This window comes from Pseudophryne corroboree, chromosome 1 (genome assembly GCF_028390025.1).
Source record: "Pseudophryne corroboree isolate aPseCor3 chromosome 1, aPseCor3.hap2, whole genome shotgun sequence".
NCBI lineage: Eukaryota > Metazoa > Chordata > Amphibia > Anura > Myobatrachidae > Pseudophryne > Pseudophryne corroboree.
In genome coordinates this window covers 706,677,498-706,699,903 of record NC_086444.1, presented here as the reverse complement: position 1 = coordinate 706,699,903, position 22,406 = coordinate 706,677,498, and the positions used below count along the sequence as shown (strand labels likewise).

The 22,406-nt window shown below is 44.6% G+C and overlaps 1 protein-coding gene across 15 annotated transcripts in view; it reads right to left on the bottom strand.

Moving 5' to 3' along the window:
- PTPRS (protein tyrosine phosphatase receptor type S) overlaps positions 1–22,406 on the bottom strand; it is a 752,553-nt gene that overhangs the window by 209,093 nt on the left and 521,054 nt on the right. For all 15 annotated transcript variants that reach the window (XM_063914875.1, XM_063914874.1, XM_063914881.1 and 12 more), the window contains one exon: positions 6,151–6,311. In XM_063914875.1, coding sequence (XP_063770945.1) covers positions 6,151–6,311 — 161 coding nt within the window. The remainder of the gene's footprint in view (positions 1–6,150; positions 6,312–22,406) is intronic.

The following is a 22,406-nucleotide window of genomic DNA, read 5'->3' as shown; positions in this document are numbered from 1 at the left end:
CTGCCACAGAATGTGCAAGCTGAATTGTACTACAAATCCAACGAGCAATCGTCTGCTTAGAAGCAGGAGCACCCAGCTTGTTGGGTGCATACAGGATAAACAGCGAGTCAGATTTTCTGACTCCAGCCGTCCTGGAAACATATATTTTCAGGGCCCTGACTACGTCCAGCAACTTGGAGTCCTCCAAGTCCCTAGTCGCCGCAGGTACCACAATAGGCTGGTTCATGTGAAACGCTGAAACCACCTTAGGGAGAAATTGAGGGCGAGTCCTCAGTTCTGCCCTGTCTGAATGAAAAATTAGGTAAGGGCTTTTATATGATAAAGCCGACAATTCAGAGACACGCCTGGCTGAAGCCAGGGCTAACAGCATGACCACTTTCCATGTGAGATATTTCAATTCCACAGTGGTGAGTGGTTCAAACCAATGTGATTTTAGAAGACTCAACACTACATTGAGATCCCAAGGTGCCACTGGAGGCACAAAAGGAGGCTGTATATGCAGTACCCCTTTGACAAACGTCTGAACTTCAGGCACTGAAGCCAGTTCTTTTTGGAAGAAGATTGACAGGGCCGAAATTTGAACCTTAATGGACCCTAATTTTAGGCCCATAGATAGTCCTGTTTGCAGGAAATGCAGGAAACGACCCAGTTGAAATTCCTCTGTAGGGGCCTTCTTGGCCTCACACCACGCAACATATTTCCGCCAAATGCGGTGATAATGTTTTGCGGTTACATCCTTTCTGGCCTTGACCAGGGTAGGGATGACTTCATCTGGAATGCCTTTTTCCTTCAGGATCCGGCGTTCAACCTCCATGCCGTCAAACGCAGCCGCGGTAAGTCTTGAAACAGACAAGGTCCCTGCTGGAGCAGGTCCTTTCTGAGAGGTAGAGGCCACGGGTCCTCCGTGAGCATCTCTTGCAGTTCCGGGTACCAAGTTCTTCTTGGCCAATCCGGAGCCACGAGTATAGTTCTTACTCCTCTCCTTCTTATGATTCTCAGTACTTTGGGTATGAGAGGCAGAGGAGGGAACACATACACCGACTGGTACACCCACGGTGTTACCAGAGCGTCCACCGCTATTGCCTGAGGGTCCCTTGACCTGGCGCAATATCTGTCCAGTTTTTTGTTGAGACGGGACGCCATCATGTCCACCTTTGGTTTTTCCCAACGGTTTACAATCACTTGGAAGACTTCTGGGTGAAGTCCCCACTCCCCCGGGTGGAGGTCGTGTCGGCTGAGGAAGTCTGCTTCCCAGTTGTCCACTCCCGGAATGAACACTGCTGACAGTGCTACCACATGATTTTCCGCCCAGCGGAGAATCCTTGCAGCTTCTGCCATTGCCCTCCTGCTTCTTGTGCCGCCCTGTCTGTTGACGTGGGCGACTGCCGTGATGTTGTCCGATTGGATCAATACCGACTGACCCTGAAGCAGAGGCCTTGCTTGACTTAGGGCATTGTAAATGGCCCTTAGTTCCAGGATATTTATGTGAAGAGACGTTTCCATGCTTGACCACAAGCCCTGGAAATTTCTTCCCTGTGTGACTGCTCCCCAGCCTCTCAGACTGGCATCCGTGGTCACCAGCATCCAATCCTGAATGCCGAATCTGCGGCCCTCTAGAAGATGAGCACTCTGTAACCACCACAGGAGAGACACCCTTGTCCTTGGAGATAGGGTTATCCGCTGATGCATCTGAAGATGCGATCCGGACCATTTGTCCAGCAGATCCCACTGAAAAGTTCTTGCATGGAATCTTCCGAATGGAATTGCTTCGTAAGAAGCCACCATTTTTCCCAGGACTCTCGTGCATTGATGCACTGACACTTGGCCTGGTTTTAGGAGGTTCCTGACTAGCTCGGATAACTCCCTGGCCTTCTCCTCCGGGAGAAACACCTTTTACTGGACTGTGTCCAGAATCATCCCCAGGAACAGTAGACGTGTTGTTGGAATCAGCTGTGATTTTGGGATATTTAGAATCCACCCGTGCTGACGTAGCACTACCTGAGACAGTGCTACTCCGAACTCTAACTGTTCCCTGGATCTTGCCCTTATCAGGAGATCGTCCAAGTAAGGGATAATTAAGACGCCTTCTCTTCGAAGAAGAATCATCATTTCGGCCATTACCTTGGTAAAGACCCGGGGTGCCGTGGACAATCCAAACGGCAGCGTCTGAAACTGATAATGACAGTTTTGAACCACAAACCTGAGGTACCCCTGGTGAGAAGGGAAGATTGGGACATGGAGATAAGCATCTTTGATGTCCAGAGATACCATATAGTCCCCTTCTTCCAGGTTCGCTATCACTGCTCTGAGTAATTCCATCTTGAATTTGAACCTTTTTATGTAAGTGTTCAAGGATTTCAGATTTAAAATTGGTCTCACCGAGCCGTCCGGCTTTGGTACCACAAACAGCGTGGAATAATACCCCTTTCCCTGTTGTAGGAGGGGTACCTTGATTATCACCTGCTGGGAATACAGCTTGTGAATAGCTTCCAATACTGCCTCCCTGTCGGAGGGAGACGTTGGAAGAGCAGACTTCAGGAATCGGCGAGGGGGAGACGTCTCGAATTCCAATTTGTACCCCTGTGATACTACCTGCAGGATCCAGGGGTCTGAGACGGGCCCCCACCGTGCCTGAGTTGCTGAGAGGTGACCTGGGGTAAAAAGGTGGACTTTCCAGCCGTTGCCGTAGCCACCAGGTCTGATAGACCGACCCCAAATAACTCCTCCCCTTTATACGGCAATACTTCCATATGTCGTTTGGAATCTGCATCACCTGACCACTGTCGCGTCCATAACGCCCTTCTGGCAGAAATGGACATCGCACTCACTCTTGATGCCAGGGTGCAAATATCCCTCTGTGCATCCCGCATATATAGTAATGCATCCTTTAAATGCTCTATAGTTAATAAAATACTGTCCCTATCCAGGGTATCAATATTTTCAGTCAGGGAATCCGACCAAGCCACTCCAGCGCTGCACATCCAGGCTGAGGCGATTGCTGGTCGCAGTATAACACCAGTATGTGTGTATATACCTTTTAGGATATTTTCCAGCCTTCTATCAGCTGGTTCCTTGAGGGCGGCCGTATCAGGAGACGGTAACGCCACTTGTTTTGATAAGCGTGTGAGCGCCTTATCTACCCTAGGGGGTGTTTCCCAACGTGCCCTAACCTCTGGCGGGAAAGGGTATAGTGCCAATAATTTGTTAGAAATCAGCAGTTTTTTATCGGGGGAAACCCACGCTTTATCACACACCTCATTTAATTCCTCTGATTCAGGAAAAACTACTGGTAGTTTTTTCACACCCCACATAATACCCTTTTTTGTGGTACTTGTAGTGTCAGAAATGTTCAATGCCTCCTTCATTGCCGTGATCATGTAACGTGTGGCCCTACTGGACATTACGTTTGTCTCCTCACCGTCGACACTGGATTCAGTATCCGTGTCTGGGTCTGTGTCGACCATCTGAGGTAACGGGCGTTTTAGCGCCCCTGACGGTGTCTGAGACGCCTGAACAGGCACTAACTGATTTGCCGGCTGTCTCATGTCGTCAACAGTTTTTTGCAAAGTGCTGACATTGTCACGTAATTCTTTAAATACGACCATCCAGTCAGGTGTCGACTCCCTAGGGGGTGACATCACTAACACAGGCAATTGCTCTGCTTCCACATCATTTTCCTCCTCATACATGTCGACACAATCGTACCGACACCCAGCACACACACAGGGAATGCTCTGATAGAGGACAGGACCCCACTAGCCCTTTGGGGAGACAGAGGGAGAGTTTGCCAGCACACACCAGAGCGCTATATATATGCAGGGATAACCTTATATAAGTGTTACTCCCTGTTATAGCTGCTGTATTATATATTAGCTGCCAATAGTGCCCCCCCTCTCTTGTTTTACCCTGATTCTTGTAGCAGGACTGCAGGGGAGAGTCAGGGAGCCGTCCTTCCAGCGGAGCTGTGAGGGAAAATGGCGCTTGTGTGCTGAGGAGATAGGCTCCGCCCCCTTCTCGGCGGCCTTTTCTCCCGCTTTTTTCAGGAAAACTGGCAGGGGTTAAATGCATCCATATAGCCTAGGAGCTATATGTGATGCATTTCTTTAGCCATATAAGGTTTTTATAGTGTTTTATTGCGTCTCAGGGCGCTCCCCCCCAGCGCCCTGCACCCTCAGTGACCAGAGTGTGAAGTGTGCTGAGAGCAATGGCGCACAGCTGCAGTGCTGTGCGCTACCTTATTTGAAGACAGGAACGTCTTCTGCCGCCGCTTTCTCCGGACCTCTTCGCTCTTCTGGCTCTGTAAGGGGGCCGGCGGCGCGGCTTCGGGACCCATCCAGGCTGAACCTGTGATCGTCCCTCTGGAGCTAATGTCCAGTAGCCAAGAAGCCCAATCCACTCTGCACGCAGGTGAGTTCGCTTCTTCTCCCCTTAGTCCCACGATGCAGTGAGCCTGTTGCCAGCAGTACTCACTGAAAATAAAAAACCTATTTAAACTTTTACTTCTAAGCAGCTCAGGAGAGCCACCTAGCATGCACCCTTCTCGTTCGGGCACAAAAATCTAACTGAGGCTTGGAGGAGGGTCATAGGGGGAGGAGCCAGTGCACACCAGCTAGTCTAAAGCTTTTACTTTTGTGCCCAGTCTCCTGCGGAGCCGCTATTCCCCATGGTCCTTACGGAAGTCCCAGCATCCACTAGGACGTCAGAGAAATAGGGGATAGGAGCACCAAAATGAGGACTGCTCTGGGCGAGGGGTGATAGTGCTGGGGAAGGGGTACAGGGTCAGAGGTGGAACTAGCGGTGGTGCTAGGGGGCACCAGCCAAAATCTTGCCTAGGGCATCATATTGGTTAGGGCCGGCTCTATTTATCATGTGCTTTTCCTTCTCTTACTTGGACTATCGTCTACACCATACTCCTTACAATGACACGTAGCCCTCTGTTTCAGCCACCCTGATGATTATTTCAGTCATGCCCATTGATGCAGAAATGTTTATATACAATGTGCTTGTCCTACACTGTCTTGTACTATATGTCACTGATCTTGTTTTGTTCATTCAGTTTATGTACATTTTTAGACACTGCAGAACCCTTGTGGCGCCATATAAAGGATAATACATACAAAGTAAACTCAGATATAGATGAAATTGAAAATAAGAACAAGTTAATGTTGAGCATTGGTCCTACTTATTATAATTGAATACATTTGAAGAGTAATACAAAATGGAGAATGCAAAAGCACTTTTCGGAGAAACACACACACACACACACACACACACACACACACACTTTGAATAAAAACACTAGTTTTTAGCATAATAGACTTTTTCTTAAAGAAGTTTTGGCATTGTGCCAGTAGTCTAGTCACAGCATAATAAAAAAAAAAAAAAACACAGCTTTTTTTTTTTTTTTTAATGACAAACTATTTGGTTTGAACCAAGGTGGCTTAAACCAGCCAACTCTGCTGTATATGGGGATTTTTGAGGCTACTGTATTTCATTTATAGGCTATAATAGATGTATTCAAGAGAGGGTTGGAACCCACTTACAATGTCTAAATTGGTCCGCCAATGGTGTACTATATGGGATGTAGATGGGATCCCGCCAAAGAGAATGCAGGCGTCAGAATCCTGACATCTGTCAGAATACAGACGCCAGCATCCCAACAGGCGGGATTAGGCTGCGGGGTGGGAGGATTAGGGTTAGGCTGCTGTAAGGGGAGTTTAGGGTTAGGCTACGGGTACCGAAGGTTAGGTTTAGGCTGTGGGGAGGGAGGGTTAGGTGGAGGGAAAGGGTTAGGCTGCGGGAAGGGGAGTTTAGGGTTAAGCTACGGGTACCAAGGGTTAGGTTTAGGCTGTGGGGAGGAAGGGTTAAGAGGAGGGAGGGGATTAGGCTTAGCTGCCTCCTGCACACCTGTTGGCATTTACAAGAGTCAGGATGTCAGGGTCAGTATTATGACCGCTGACATCCTGGCTGCCAGGTTCCCGTACCCAACTCTGCAATCTATATACTTGTTTTTTCTTTTCTTACAAGTGACAAGGAACGTGCAGGAGGATGTCCGGACATAAACTCATTGTTTAGTGAATCATAAAAACATATTTTAAGCCAATTGAAAGTTATTACCAGTACTTTAAAATCAGTATTTAAGAACCTTACTTTTTGTAAAGGAGAATGGCGATGACAATGCAGATTATAAAAACAACAGCCAGGACTGGACCAATAACCCAAATCAGACCTTCTTCTCCATCAGTGATTGGCTGGGGATCTGGATCTTCAATTTGAATTGGGTCTGAATATGGGCTTGCAGCAAACATCTTCTGCAGGAAAAAAAAATATATATAAAATAGCCTACAGAATACAACTGTAGAAATGTACACATGATCTTTTTTAAGAATCATACTGAAACAAAGAAAATAAACACAAATACTTGTCTCTTTACAAACGAATAGATGTTTACATAAGAATCTATTATTGTTATTGACTTCGGGTGTGTACACACGGTGAGATATTTTCTTTAGATTTTGACTATATAGGTCGACATCGCAAGAAAAGATAGACTGTGCAGGCAAGTCAATCCTTGCTAGATCGGTGTACTATCTAGTTCATCTCACATGTCAATGACATCTCTTACACAGAGCTCAGCAGTGCCAAGACAGTGTGGACCAGTTTTCATAGAGCCTTTACAGATTTAAAGGCTGTAGGAGAGTCATTCAATGAAAATAGAAGTCTGTACGCAAAAAGACTCTTGCTGATTAAATTAATACACTCTGGAAAATGGACTAATCTAGCAGCCTACAAAACAAAGCACCCATACCATTTGTGTCTTCCAAAAAAGGTGAGATTCTCTCAGTCTGTATGAGTGTTAAATAGTATGAACAATGGATATGACATAGTGTGTTGTGCCCGGGATAGAGCAAATGGGTTTTCAACTGAAATCAATATAGCTGATCAATATTAGTATATTACTGGAGAGTAAGTTTAAATACATTAGAATATTTGGCCATTCAGTCCCTGCCCCAGTGGAGTTTACAATCTATATTACAAATATACACACACTCATACACACTAGGGTTTTGGGTTGTTGTTTTTTTTTATATCGGGATCCAATTAACCTACCAGTATATTTTTGAATTGTAGGAGGAAACCGGAGTACCAAGAGGAAACACACGCAAGTACGGGGAGAATATAAAACCCCCACAGATTTAGGGCCATGGTAGGAATCGAACCCTATGACCTGCTTGCTAACCATTACACCATCCATGCTGCCCAAAATACGTTTCAGCACACATTTTCTCTAACCTTAGTTTATCATACAAAGAAATCTAGGGCACCCTGGATTTCTGGTTTGTATATCTATAAATAAACAATACTTTTTTTGTATAAGTAAAAAATATGTTTAGAAACAGCCAAACATTTCCGAAATTGGTAATAAAGCAAGAAAGAACAAGTAGGGGCTGCTACCAGCCAGAACAACGGCCAATCAAGATGGTTGGGCCATATTCCATACACACTACACAATGTAATAAAAGCCTTCAATAAACTGACTGGCCAGGTATAAGATATCTCCTGATTGACTGTGCAGCACGGCCAACCAGAGGACGTTGTATGTGACCCGCGGGAGCGCACAGTTGTGCGTACATGCTAGACAATTTGTCGTTCCAATACGGCAAATCGTCACAATATCATTCTAGTGTGTACCCACACTAACGGTGCACTTTGGAAAAATCATGTTACACTGCACGTGAGGCAGATTTAAAACGTGCAGAGAGATTCACATTTGATAGAAGTGTGTCCAAACTCTAATATACAGTAGCTGCCCAGACAGAAGCTACAGTAACTGATTGTTTTGTGCACCTACTCCACTTGATCTTTCTCCAAGGCATCGCCCTGTTTTTGAGTGAAATCAGCATTTCAGGGCGTTGACTATTTGATTACAAAGAACTGTTCCTCTTGTAGAAGTGTCTTGGGTCAACTATACTTCCATTCTGTTATGAGTCATACGTACTGAGAAGGGAAGTTTGTTTCAGGCAGATCTCTTGCATGAATCATGGGGCTGGTGCAAGAGCAGATGAAAATGATGATGGTTGCAGATGTGGACAGAAGCCACATGGATCCTAACATTAGCTCTACAGAAACTAAGTTAGTAAATCGGTCTTCCACTGCAAGAACAGCCATTTCACAACTGACTAAAGGTGTGTACGGGTGTGGTATAATAGTTAGACAGTCAATATATAGACACTAAATGTTAGACAGTCAAAAGGTCGACATGGTCAAAAGGTAGACATGAAAAAAAGTAGACAGTACAATAGGTCTACAGGGTCAAAAGGTAGAGAGGGTCAAAGGTCGACATGAAAATGTTCGACATAAAAAAAGATAGACACCATTTTTTTTTTTTTTGCATTTTTGGAGTTTGTGTGGATAGTTTTGTCATCTGGGACCCCCAGTTGTAGAAAGGCTTCGCTCGCCACTCTTTGGGTTCGGTGAGTCGCACACAAGGTTTATAACCAACTCTTTGCCGACATGGATTAGAAAGTATGAAAAAGTCCAAAAACATGTAAAATCTCACTGTGTGTATGCACCTTTAGAATCAGCCCCCAGGACATGGCATGGAATCAGTGTCATCCCTACCTGCTCTCCTGCCGACTATCCTGTAGGAACTGTGGCCCCTGACTATAATTACATCATTGACATCTGTGGCCTGATGGACTGGAATTGGGGCTTTTCTATTACTGGCTGCCACTCAGGTGACATACCCTCTCCCATGTGCCTGAGGGACATATAGCATCTCACCTCAGTTGCTGCAGTGAAGCAGATCTCAGTTTCTGTTGAACTCCTGGAGGGCAGTGATCTCCTCTATACTGGCTAAGCTGCAAAGCCGACTGCCTCCTTTCCTCCTGGGCTACATTGGGCCCTCCTGGTGTCCTGCACTATCAGTGGCCATATTGGATTGCAGTTACACAGGCTGCTGCTGGATGGTTAAAGCTGGCTTTTCTGGCACTTGTGGTGCACCTGGCTAAGGTGGCCTATGCCTCTTTGCTAGCTTCTTAATTCCTATGGGCCCTACTGCCAACTTCTACATTTCTTGTGCTCTCCTGCTATTGGCTGCTTTTATTTATATGAACTGTTGTCGTGAATTCAGGAGGGTTTTTCTTCATCTTCATAAGCTCCTCCCCCCAAGCGACTGTCTGTTTTATATGTCTGCCTTAACTGGGCCTACCTACCTACATACTAAGGGACTTCAGTGATTTTATTACATAACATGGGAAAATCGGGTCATGCCTCTAGAGCTGCCTGTTGGAACATTTTGCCCGTACTCCTGCCTCCCCCTTCCCTTCTCATCTAAAAACCATTCTGCAGCTCAAGAGCTGACTCCCTCTGACTGTAGTTTTGGCTCTGTGGGTGATCCCCCTCTTGTTTAATCAGATGGCCAGCTGTCACTCCAAATTATACGACGTGGAGGGTCAAATCCGTAGAAACAACTTGTGATTTGTAAGCCTTTCGGAACAGGCTGAGGCAGAACTACCATTGGTGCAGCAGGTGTATTGCACCTGGGCCCATGGAGACGAAGGGGCCCACTGCTGCCAGACCAGTAATGAGTTTATCCCTTGGCCACTGCACAACCATTTTGAGCAAAGTCAGATGACTGGCTCAGCAAAGAGAGCAGAGTGGACCTTACTGCCTGAGGAACCTGCCCCTTACCTCACAGGTGAGTTTTTACCTTTTGTGTTTGCCATCTGAGCCAGACTGATAGGAGAGTCCTGCTGTCTGTTAGAGCTGATGCCCGCAGACACGTACTGCCTCTAATTCAGAGAGCTGTGAATTTTTCCCGAATCACAGACGTCTGTGAATTAAAGGCAGCTTGTAGCCAGTGTAATTGGTGCTTTCAGAGCCTGCTTGACCAATTGCTGCACTGAGGAAAGCACACGGGTGAGGCCCGCCTCTCTGACACTGCAGTGGCTGCTGTGTTCCAATTGTTGGAAATGATTTGTGTGCAGGTGTTGATATTGCAGTTATATAGGCACAGTGGTTTACTCAAACTATGAACAGCCCAGGTACTTAACCAGCGGAGTTGACTTTTTAATAGATAGTAGGTACATCTTTACCCACTGTTACATGTACACTTGTGATGGAGCGGAGCGGGAGAGAATCAGGCTTTCATACAGCTCACTAGACAGTGAGTGTATACTGCAAACGGGCAGCTGTGCAGGAATGCTGAAACAGCTTTATGGCAGGTGTTAACCAGGTCTCTCATAGGAGCTAAGTAGAAGACATATGTCTCCCACCATGTCACATTACAGTCTTATACAGTAAAGAAATAAGAAATTAGATTGCCCCTGCACTTTCTTAATAGTGATCTTGGTGGTCATCTTGGGATAGGGACAGGAAGATTAGAGTCTGTGCACTTGCACACTCTTCTTTCAACACCCTCCATCAGTAAAATACATCCCCTCTGGGGTCCACACAGCAAAGGAATGTGCGATTGTACTCGTTACCCTCTCCCTGTCACCCACTGCTGCTCCATGTTACTCTGTGTCTCTCTCTGCCACCCACTGCTACTCCCTGTCATCCGCAGCCTCTCTCAGTCAACCACTGGCATGTGGCATATTAACTTGGGGTGGGTCAGAGGAGGGGGGCCCAAAGTATATTTTTGCCCACCACTTACAAGTTCCACCACTGGGTAATGGGTTCATTCTGGAGTCATTGCTTGAAAATTGTCTGGTGCAATTGTTCTGCAGGGAGGCTTTTTCCTGCAACATTCTGTGTAGTGGGTTTATCCACTTCCTTCCAGGCACCCTCCTCCTGGAGCCCCAGAGGGCCTTTATAGCCTGCAATCTTCACTATAATGATAAGGGATAGTGTGGCTGACCTGACTAGAAGGTCATCTCAAGTTGGACAATCACTTCCAGAAAAACTGTTTTGTGTTTCTCCCAGTTAAGCACAAGTTTTGGTATCACCAGCTTAGTGCATGCACTTTGTCTCGTTTTTGAGTGGTGGCAGATGGGGATACTCACTTTTTCAATACCCCAGGCATGGCTTCCACATCATCCACTGCCTCACTATTGATTCACTCATTGTTGGACTTTCTGATCTTCCCTGGTTCTTGACAAGGGGACTCGCGAGTTCCTTGTTCCCTGTGAGTGCCTCAGTTGTTTTTCCCAGTTACTCACTTGACTGGTATGGTATTTCATTTTAAGCTGGTACACGTTGTTGCTTTTTTTTTATCTCTTATTGTTATTTTGGGATTTCTTGTTTGTATTTGCAGACATCACTCTGCAAGCTTTATAAGAGGGTCTTGCATCAATAGCTTAGGTTTAGTTGCCCTCCTTATTTTACTTCTTGTTTGACTATTTCTCCAGACTTCCCTGGTTGATGAGGCAGCGCAATGGCATATTCTGTTCTGCCATGTTGCCCTAGTCAGGTGGTCTATTGCTCAGCACTGGTTTATCTTAGTTTAGTTTGGTTAGTGGTTTTTATGTGACTATGTATACCTTAGTTTTATGGGCTATACAGGGTAATTTGCAGATTTGGGTTAGTTATGTTTGTTATGTTGCATTTTGTTTGCCTATCTTTTTATGTGATGCTTTTGTTTTTAACTGATATTTTGCTAATTGTGTTCGCCTATGTGTCATTGCTTTCCCTTTCCTGTAAACTGTTGATCTCTACATCATTTACAATATTCTCAGGTAGATGTTGAAGTTATTTGGGCTTTTTTGGCATACACGGACAGTGCTTCCAGAGCGGTCTCGTCTATCCTGGAATCCTCTCAGGACTGGGAATATTGCTGCTGTGTGTTCTGCAGTACTACTCTTCACAATATGCCACTAAGGCTACTTACTTGGTGATTATTGGGATTCTGTTGGTTTGCCCTGTTTAGCAGATGAAGCTATGGAATACTTAGATGCCCCCTTCATTGAAGTGGAAGAGGATGTTGACAACGCCTCTTTTCCGCATACTTGGGCCCATGGGGTTGATGAGGTTCCCTTGGAAGTATATAAAAACAAGCATTTCTTTATTGCTCATCTCCTTGAGACTTATAGTGCTGCTCTCTTGGATGCTGGCATCCTTCCTTTATCAATGTCCGAGGCAACAATAGTGCTGCTGCCAAAACCTGGTATGGACCCCTTTACTCAGAGTCTTATAGACCTATTTCCATACTTACTACTAACAGTAAGATTTTGGCAAACATGTTTACTACCCACCTTTATTCAGTGCTTGTTACTATAATACATCCTGATGAGACTGGCGTTATGCCAGTTAATCCGGCATCTCTCATGTGCAAAAGAAAACTCTGGGGTGGTGGTGCCACCAAAGGCTTGGACTCTGCTGAATGGGAGTATCTCAAGGAAATGCTAGCTAGTTTTGGATTTGGTCCCTGTTTTATTGCTTGGGTCAGTTTCCTTTACTCCTCCCGAGCAACCTCAGTGTCTGTGACTGGTTATATTACTTCTCCCTTTACTCTAGGTCATGGAGCTTGACAGGGCTGCCCTCTCCCATCTGCATTGTGTACGTTAGCCATTGAGCCTCTAGCAAGTCTCATATGTATGGATCCTGGTATCCAGGGCCTATAGGCCTGATTCGGATTTGTATGCAAACCCTATGGTATAGGAACAAATTCAATTGTTTGCAGTTTCTGCTTGCGCAAGACCCGTTATGCACATGCGCAGTCTTGCAATATCACTCACATCCCTCCTTTAGCCACAACATGACTGACATGATGCACCGTTTGTGGGGTAAAGCAGGGAAGCAACTGGCACTGTTCTTCAAAATGGGGGGCATGGTTTTCACTTCCACAGACTGGACTGCTATTACCATCACGAATAACGACCGATGGTCGCAATGGTGGTCCTCAAACATGCAGGAGGCCTCTATATCCTAAATACGCCTCTGGCATTTTATTTGTACGACTGTGCAAATCCTTACAAATCAGAATCAGGCCCTGTATAAGGATGATATGCTGTTGTTCTTGGCCCATGATTGCAATTCACTGGATCATCTCATGTGGGATTTCAAGATTTAAAAAAAATAATATTTTCCCTCTAAATGGTTCCTTACCTCCCTCCCCTACCCCTTACTATGGACTCTCTCCTTTCAGTATCTGGGTGCCTCCATACTGCCAACTTTGTGACATGCAGTGTGATGCCCATTATGGCATATTTTAACAAAGCATTCATATATGACAAAAACTTCCACTTACTGTTATGAGTTCTATTAATTTGTTTCAAATGGATATTCAGCCTAAATATTTATATGTTTTTCAATACTCCATTGTTTTTCTTATCTCCAGAATAATTTCCCCTTTTACATGGTTAGGCAAGATGATTGCAATTCATTCTTTATCTCAGCACATCTGGTCTCCTGGTTGAGTACTAGTTCTGATTCAACCATGGTGGGGTTCATTGTTGATAAGAAGGGGTCTCTATCTCCTTTACAGATCTGTCTCTCTAAACGTTTTCTGGAGGATCAACCCTGTTCACTAGGTCAAGCCTCATTGGTCTGGCGATTTGCACAGGATTTGTTTAGGGGTGAGGGTCTGGACCCTGATGTTCCACTCTGGCTTAATGGTCATTTTTCTGAGCTAGACATGCTCAGTTTAGAGATTGATTTGGCCCCCGCCTAGGATAATCCTGTCTTATGCCAATTGTGACAATTCCTGCTATTTGCGAAATGCCCTCCTCCCTCACAAGTATAAACTGGGAGGCAGATTTGAGTTCTCTTCAGAATGACCACGGGACTCAGATTCTGGGACTCTTCTGTATAGCTCTCAAGGTGTCTGATTCCAACAAATTAATTTTTTTATTTTACATATATCTTACCGTACCCCTGCTGTTTTAGCTCATATACAGTAGGTGCTAGTACTCCCACAAATCGTGCTAAATGTTGAGCACTCATCTGATTTTTGGATGCAGCTATATGAGATTCTTACCATTCACCCTACACTCTGTACAATGTGTCAGTACAGGCAATATATTTGCTGCCTTGAGGAATATTACACAGATGTGTACTTACTCATCTTTGCTGCAGTCACACCACACAGCCCTATTTGGCACACCAGGTCGAGGGAGAGTATTCTAGCGTTGGGAGTCTTTTTTGCTGCAAATGCGTCTTAGTCGCAACACAATGTGACTAGGACACACAAGCTGATTAATTTGATATACTATATGACATCTGTATGCAACAGAGTCTCTGAATCTTTACATGAAGTGCTGCAAAGTAGCAGCCACAGCTTTTCCCAATAAGTTCTGTTCTGCTCCGTATACAGACTCCGTCACTCACAATATACAAGTGTCATATTAAATAAATCAGCACAGTCTCCTCGTGCTTCCTAGTCACACTGAGTTGTAACGAAGATACATTTTCGGCAAAACAAATATGACACCCGCCGTTAGCTAAGTTGGACGGGAGCTGGCGGCTCACTGTCTACAGGGATCTCGTGCTGCATGGCCAGATGTATAAGGAGACACCTGTACTAACATATTATACTGTATAACAGCTGAGACTCTAAATGCCCTCCTAAACCTTATTATGCTGGCTATTCAATGTTTGGCCTAGGCCCCAAAGTAAATAAAACACTTTTATATTTATAACCTTGAAAATCAGAAACTCCCGTGCAAAGAAGCTTGAGCCAATGAATACAGGTTTTATTGCGTACATATCTTCAAAGGGTGTCAATGATTCAGTCAGTTAAGGTCTTTGTCAAGACAGTCAAACAGGTAACATGTTCAGCAAAGTATAGATCTGGAAAATATATTGTATAAACTCCCTACCTGGTATTTCCCTTTAAGTAGCCATATGGGCCAAACAAGCTGGGATACAAATCCGGATGTGTACGGACCGGAAGTGCCTTGCGTTTCACAGTGCTGGAATGCATGGTCTGCAACTGGAAAGTGCTGATAAAATTGCTCTGGAGCAGTGTAGCAGCCACCAAATAACAAACAAACCTAATCATGGCCTTATAACATGTCCCCACACCACCTTAATGCCAGGATTGCTGTGCAAATAAGGTCTGTATCGCACATGTGGAATATGGCTACTTAAGGAGAAACACCAGGTAAGGAGTTTGTACACTCTTTTCCAGATCTATGCTTTGCTGAACATGTTACCTGTTTGACTGTCTTGACAAAAGATCTTAACTGTCCGGAACGTCAACACACTTCGAAGATATGTAAGCACTAAAAAGTTTTTTCATTGTCTCAAGCTGCTCAGGTGGATCCTTTGTTGGATGTAACTGGGAACACCCCTTGATTATCTTTTATCTATGAAGATGTGTGTGCAGACTTTTCTAGTAATGGTTTGGTGGGAATGTCTCTCAAGATTTATAACTTTTGGGATACAAGGCCTAATTCAGATGCGGTCGCGAAGCTGCTATTGTACGCAAATGATTTTCTTAATGCGCATGCAGCGGAGGCACAGTGTGCACGCGCAGCAATTGAAATGCGATGGTTGGTAATAGTGAATGATTGGGTAAACGCAGGAGTGTCACGGTGTCACGTACAGATTGCATTTTCTGGGCATGCAGAAATGACCAGTTGCGTAAATTACTTACGTGCTCCCGTCCAACAGGCCTCTGCCCATATTAGTATATAATCGCAATTGCTTACGGCAAAAGATAGCAATAGTACAAACAACAACATCTGAATTAGGGCCATACAGATGTATTCACCTCCATCTAGCCTCGTTCAGAAGTCTAACAGTCCTACTAGGCACGCCATGCCGTGCTGTGACTCGGTAGCATTTTTTTGCACCGTTTTCCCTTAAGATACATCTTATTTGCAAAACGCTGTGAATAGGGAGCACAGACAGCTTGTGCTGATTAAAAGGATATGCGGCATACCTATATTGTGTGTGTGACCATGACTATATGCATACGAAATGCTACATAGCATTTTGTATGCAGATAGTTGCAGATGCATACTGAATATAGGCATGCCGCATATCTTTTTAATCATAGTCTCCTTATTCACATAGCAATGCAGATAAGAAATTTTCAGCAAATAAAAAAAAAAACGACAACCAACGCTAACGTAGTTGCATGAGACCTGTCAGCTCATTCACGACAGCCATCCCCTGGTGCATAGCATATTAAGGCCAGATGTATGAGGACACCTCTGCAGTTATTCAGATTACCAAGGGGGGAAGGAACGCCTTCCGAATGCTCAATCTTATAGATACCCCTATTTCCAAAAATAGGAAATTTCTACTTAAGCATTTTATTAATACAATGAAAGTGATAATCCTGGTCTTTTTGAGGGTCACACACCCTCCTCCAATACCAGTTTGGTTATAAAGGCTCGACGTGTACATGGATATGGAGGAATTATTCTTTACTAAACCTAGCTCAGGGTAAAGAGGTGGATGTAATCTTTTTAGATTTTGCCAAAGCGTTCGATACTGTACCACACATGAGACTTATCTACAAGCTACAAGAATCAGGGCTAGGAAGTACAATATGCACTTGGGTCAAAAACTGGTTAGATAATAGGGAGCAGCACGTTGTGGTTAATGGATTTTTTCAACTTGGACTGAAGTGCTAAGTGGTGTGCCGCAAGGCTCAGTATTAGGACCGCTATTGTTCAATATTTTCATTAACGACCTAACAGAAGGTCTAGAGAGCATGGTGTCAATTTTTGCAGATGATACCAAATTGTGAAAAGTTATAAATGCGGAGGGGGATGCTGAGTCGCTTCAGAATGACTTAGTTAAATTAGAAGCTTGGGCAGCGAAATGGAGAATGCGCTTCAATACAGACAAGTGTAAGGTAATGCACTGTGGTAACAAGAACAAAAATAACACCTACCTACTAAATGGGGTAAAATTAGGGGATTCTGTACTGGAAAAGGACTTAGGTGTCCTCATAGATAGCAAACTAAGCAGTAGTACCCAAAGTAGGACTGCAGCAAAGAAGGCTAATAAGATATTAGCATGCATAAAATGGGGAATTGATGCTAGGGACGAGAGTATTATACTCCCGTTATATAAATCACTTGTGAGGCTACACCTTGAATACTGTGTACAATTCTGGGCACCTTACTACAAAAAGGATATCCTGGAGCTAGAAAAGGTTCAAAGGCGGGCGACCAAACTAATTCAGGGTATGGAGACGCTGGAATACGAGGAAAGGCTTGCAAGACTAGGCATGTTTACACTGGAAAAGAGGAGATTAAGAGGGGACGTGATCAACATTTACAAATATATAAGGGGACAATATACAGTTCTTGCGCAGGACCTGTTTTTGGTTAGATCAACACAGAGAACTCGTGGACACTCGCTCAGGTTAGAGGAGAGGAGATTCCACACAATACGGCGTAAAGGCTTTTTTACGGTAAGGACGATATGTGTTTGGAATTCCCTGCCTGAGGGAGTTGTAATGGCCAACTCAGTCAACACCTTTAAGAATGGGTTAAATAAATTCCTAATGGATAAGGATATCCAGGGTTACGGGGCATAGTCACGCACTATGGTTATTATAAAAAAGAGGGGTTAATCGGAACGGCAGTCAGCAACTTCAGTCAAAATTTTATACAAAATAATCATGCATAGCAGACCATAATAGGTTGAACCCGATGGACAATTGTCTTTTTTCAACCTTAGATACTATGTTACTAGTCAAGACAGATATCAGGAATATGCTTCCATGTGGTTTTCTTGTCTGGATTATAAAGATTTCAATGATTATCGGGCCTGACTTCAGGACCAGAAAGCTTTAGGGTGAACATTCCATGCCTCTCTGCTGTTTTCAGAAATAGTACAAATCGGTCCTCATCCAAACCTCCCCCCCTCCCTTCTGAAAGAAGGTAGAACAGTGACGTCATGGGCTTCTCCACTCAAACTACTAAGGGATACAAAGAAAAATAGATTGCCCAATGAATAAACCAAACAGTTTACACATAAAATATAGGAAACTAAGGAAACCTAGTTAAAGAGTACTGCAATGTAAAAAACAAATAAACAAAAACAACAATTAGGTATACTGTAGATCTATCAATGATTGCAGAATCTAACTGATGGAATATAACTAAAATATGGGATATTAAACAAGTAACAAAGTAGTAACTGTGCAGTCTAGCAAAAACCAGTAAAGTTTAGAGGTAATACAAAAGGCCACAGCTGGAGTGTGTAAGGAGAAAGACACTCATCAAATAAGTTCTCAAGATCCCTCAGTCTGGAGCGGTCATACAGTTAGCTGACTTTTCATCCTCCAAAAAAAGGATTAGTATCATTGGCTGAAGTTAAATCTTTAAATTCTTTACTGTGGAAAATCTGTATTTTTTTGATATGCTTGAACTAGCTTGGAGCAAACGGGTTCTCTACTTAAGTGCCTTAGTGACCTCAGCAGAATAGTAGTGGAAGAGCAATAAACGGTGATTAAACCACATGATATGGCTCAGTTTGCCAGCAGCTGACCATAAGGCAACCTTATGTGCAAAACTGATGCATTGAAAAATAACTGTGCGTGGACAAGCTGAGACGATAAAAGGGCACAGGCGATGTGCCTGTTTTAAAGCAAAGGCTCGGATAGAATCAGATGCTACCAAGCGGTGTGGAAAATCCATTTGCCCCTGTGACACCGGGACCCCCAAATAGTGGTGGCGCAGTGGGAGGAGAACCAGGGGCAGCGGAGGCAGGATCGCCGTGCTTTTAACTGAATGATGTGTATTTATCCCTATCTTTGGTTTGTGCTTATTAAAGGGGTTGTATATTTTTGGACACCCCTTGTTCAACCATGCTCCCTGACTTAGTTTTTAATTGGATGACTATACCCAGCAGAGGTGTACATAAAGCTTTTTGTATTATGAAGGAATTCAAATAAGGCTTTGTGATATTCTTATACTTATATTTCACCCCCAGTTCTGCTTCCTCTTATATGCCACTGCAACCCATATCCTAGCCCCCCCCCCCCCTACCCAACCACACTGTCTCCCTGCACCCCTAGCCCCCCCGCGATCACCAGCTCCGGCTGCAGCCCCACAGTGCCTCCTTCCCGCATCCTACCCTCTGCGATCACCCAGCACCCCTAGTCCTTACAGTTGCCTGCGCCCATGCCCAAATCCTCCACTTTATTGAAGAAAAATAAAAGTGCAGTTCTATTAAAAAAAAATATGCAAAAGGTTTTTTTCTTTAAAAAAAACCCAACCCATTATTTATTCAAAACATGCAGAAGTATGCAGATACTGTCCACCTACTTCTGTGACATCACAAGTTGGAGAGAAGTTGAATGGTTTGCTAAAAAAATAGGATTTTATATACATATTGTAGTTACATAGTTGTTGAGGTTGAAAAAAGACAAATGTCCATCGAGTGCAACCTATTGTACATTACATTATTTTATTATTTTTTCTTTAAATATTAATTAAATGCCGTATCCCTGGATATTTTTTTCAGCTAGGAATTTATCTAATCCATTTTTAAACTTATTGATTGTGTCCACCATTACTACCTTCTCTGGAAGAGAATTCCAAATCCTTACTGTTCTTACTGTGAAGAACCCTTTTCTCCGTTGGGTATGGAATTTTTTCTCCTCTAACCTCAGTGGGTGTCCTCGTGTCCTATGTAGTATTTTTTTGGTAAACAAATCGTTTGATAGAGCCTTGTATTGTACCTTATTGTATTTATAAATATTAATGATGTCCCCTCTCAGTCGCCTCTTTTCCAGTGTGAACATATAAAGCCTTTTAAGTAGAGATGAGCGCCTGAAATTTTTCGGGTTTTGTGTTTTGGTTTTGGGTTCGGTTCCGCGGCCGTGTTTTGGGTTCGAACGCGTTTTGGCAAAACCTCACCGAATTATTTTTGTCGGATTCGGGTGTGTTTTGGATTCGGGTGTTTTTTTCAAAAAACCCTAAAAAACAGCTTAAATCATAGAATTTGGGGGTAATTTTGATCCCAAAGTATTATTAACCTCAAAAAACATAATTTACACTCATTTTCAGCCTATTCTGAACACATCACACCTCACAATATTATTTTTAGTCCTAAAATTTGCACCGAGGTCGCTGTGTGAGTAAGATAAGCGACCCTAGTGGCCGACACAAACACCGGGCCCATCTAGGAGTGGCACTGCAGTGTCACGCAGGATGTCCCTTCCAAAAAACCCTCCCCAAACAGCACATGACGCAAAGAAAAAAAGAGGCGCAATGAGGTAGCTGTGTGAGTAAGATTAGCGACCCTAGTGGCCGACACAAACACCGGGCCCATCTAGGAGTGGCACTGCAGTGTCACGCAGGATGTCCCTTCCAAAAAACCCTCCCCAAACAGCACATGACGCAAAGAAAAAAAGAGGCGCAATGAGGTAGCTGACTGTGTGAGAAAGATAAGCGACCCTAGTGGCCGACACAAACACCGGGCCCATCTAGGAGTGGCACTGCAGTGTCACGCAGGATGGCCCTTCCAAAAAACCCTCCCCAAACAGCACATGACGCAAAGAAAAAAAGAGGCGCAATGAGGTAGCTGACTGTGTGAGTAAGATTAGCGACCCTAGTGGCCGACACAAACACCGGGCACATCTAGGAGTGGCACTGCAGTGTCACGCAGGATGTCCCTTCCAAAAAACCCTCCCCAAACAGCACATGACGCAAAGAAAAAAAGAGGCGCAATGAGGTAGCTGTGTGAGTAAGATTAGCGACCCTAGTGGCCGACACAAACACCGGGCCCATCTAGGAGTGGCACTGCAGTGTCACGCAGGATGTCCCTTCCAAAAAACCCTCCCCAATCAGCACATGATGCAAAGAAAAAGAAAAGAAAAAAGAGGTGCAAGATGGAATTATCCTTGGGCCCTCCCACCCACCCTTATGTTGTATAAACAAAACAGGACATGCACACTTTAACCAACCCATCATTTCAGTGACAGGGTCTGCCACACGACTGTGACTGATATGACGGGTTGGTTTGGACCCCCCCCAAAAAAGAAGCAATTAATCTCTCCTTGCACAAACTGGCTCTACAGAGGCAAGATGTCCACCTCATCTTCACCCTCCGATATATCACCGTGTACATCCCCCTCCTCACAGATTATCAATTCGTCCCCACTGGAATCCACCATCTCAGCTCCCTGTGTACTTTGTGGAGGCAATTGCTGCTGGTCAATGTCTCCGCGGAGGAATTGATTATAATTCATTTTAATGAACATCATCTTCTCCACATTTTCTGGATGTAACCTCGTACGCCGATTGCTGACAAGGTGAGCGGCGGCACTAAACACTCTTTCGGAGTACACACTTGTGGGAGGGCAACTTAGGTAGAATAAAGCCAGTTTGTGCAAGGGCCTCCAAATTGCCTCTTTTTCCTGCCAGTATAAGTACGGACTGTGTGACGTGCCTACTTGGATGCGGTCACTCATATAATCCTCCACCATTCTATCAATGTTGAGAGAATCATATGCAGTGACAGTAGACGACATGTCCGTAATCGTTGTCAGGTCCTTCAGTCCGGACCAGATGTCAGCATCAGCAGTCGCTCCAGACTGCCCTGCATCACCGCCAGCGGGTGGGCTCGGAATTCTGAGCCTTTTCCTCGCACCCCCAGTTGCGGGAGAATGTGAAGGAGGAGATGTTGACAGGTCGCGTTCCGCTTGACTTGACAATTTTGTCACCAGCAGGTCTTTCAACCCCAGCAGACCTGTGTCTGCCGGAAAGAGAGATCCAAGGTAGGCTTTAAATCTAGGATCGAGCACGGTGGCCAAAATGTAGTGCTCTGATTTCAACAGATTGACCACCCGTGAATCCTTGTTAAGCGAATTAAGGGCTGCATCCACAAGTCCCACATGCCTAGCGGAATCGCTCCGTGTTAGCTCCTTCTTCAATGCCTCCAGCTTCTTCTGCAAAAGCCTGATGAGGGGAATGACCTGACTCAGGCTGGCAGTGTCTGAACTGACTTCACGTGTGGCAAGTTCAAAGGGCATCAGAACCTTGCACAACGTTGAAATCATTCTCCACTGCACTTGAGACAGGTGCATTCCACCTACTATATCGTGCTCAATTGTATAGGCTTGAATGGCCTTTTGCTGCTCCTCCAACCTCTGAAGCATATAGAGGGTTGAATTCCACCTCGTTACCACTTCTTGCTTCAGATGATGGCAGGTTCAGTAGTTTTTGGTGGTGCTCCAGTTTTCTGTACGTGGTGCCTGTACGCCGAAAGTGTCCCGCAATTCTTCTGGCCACCGACAGCATCTCTTGCACGCCCCTGTCGTTTTTAAAAAAATTCTGCACCACCAAATTCAAGGTATGTGCAAAACATGGGACGTGCTGGAATTGGCCCAGATTTAATGCACACACAATATTGCTGGCGTTGTCCGATGCCACAAATCCACAGGAGAGTCCAATTGGGGTAAGCCATTCCGCGATGATCTTCCTCAGTTGCCGTAAGAGGTTTTCAGCTGTGTGCGTATTCTGGAAAGCGGTGATACAAAGCGTAGCCTGCCT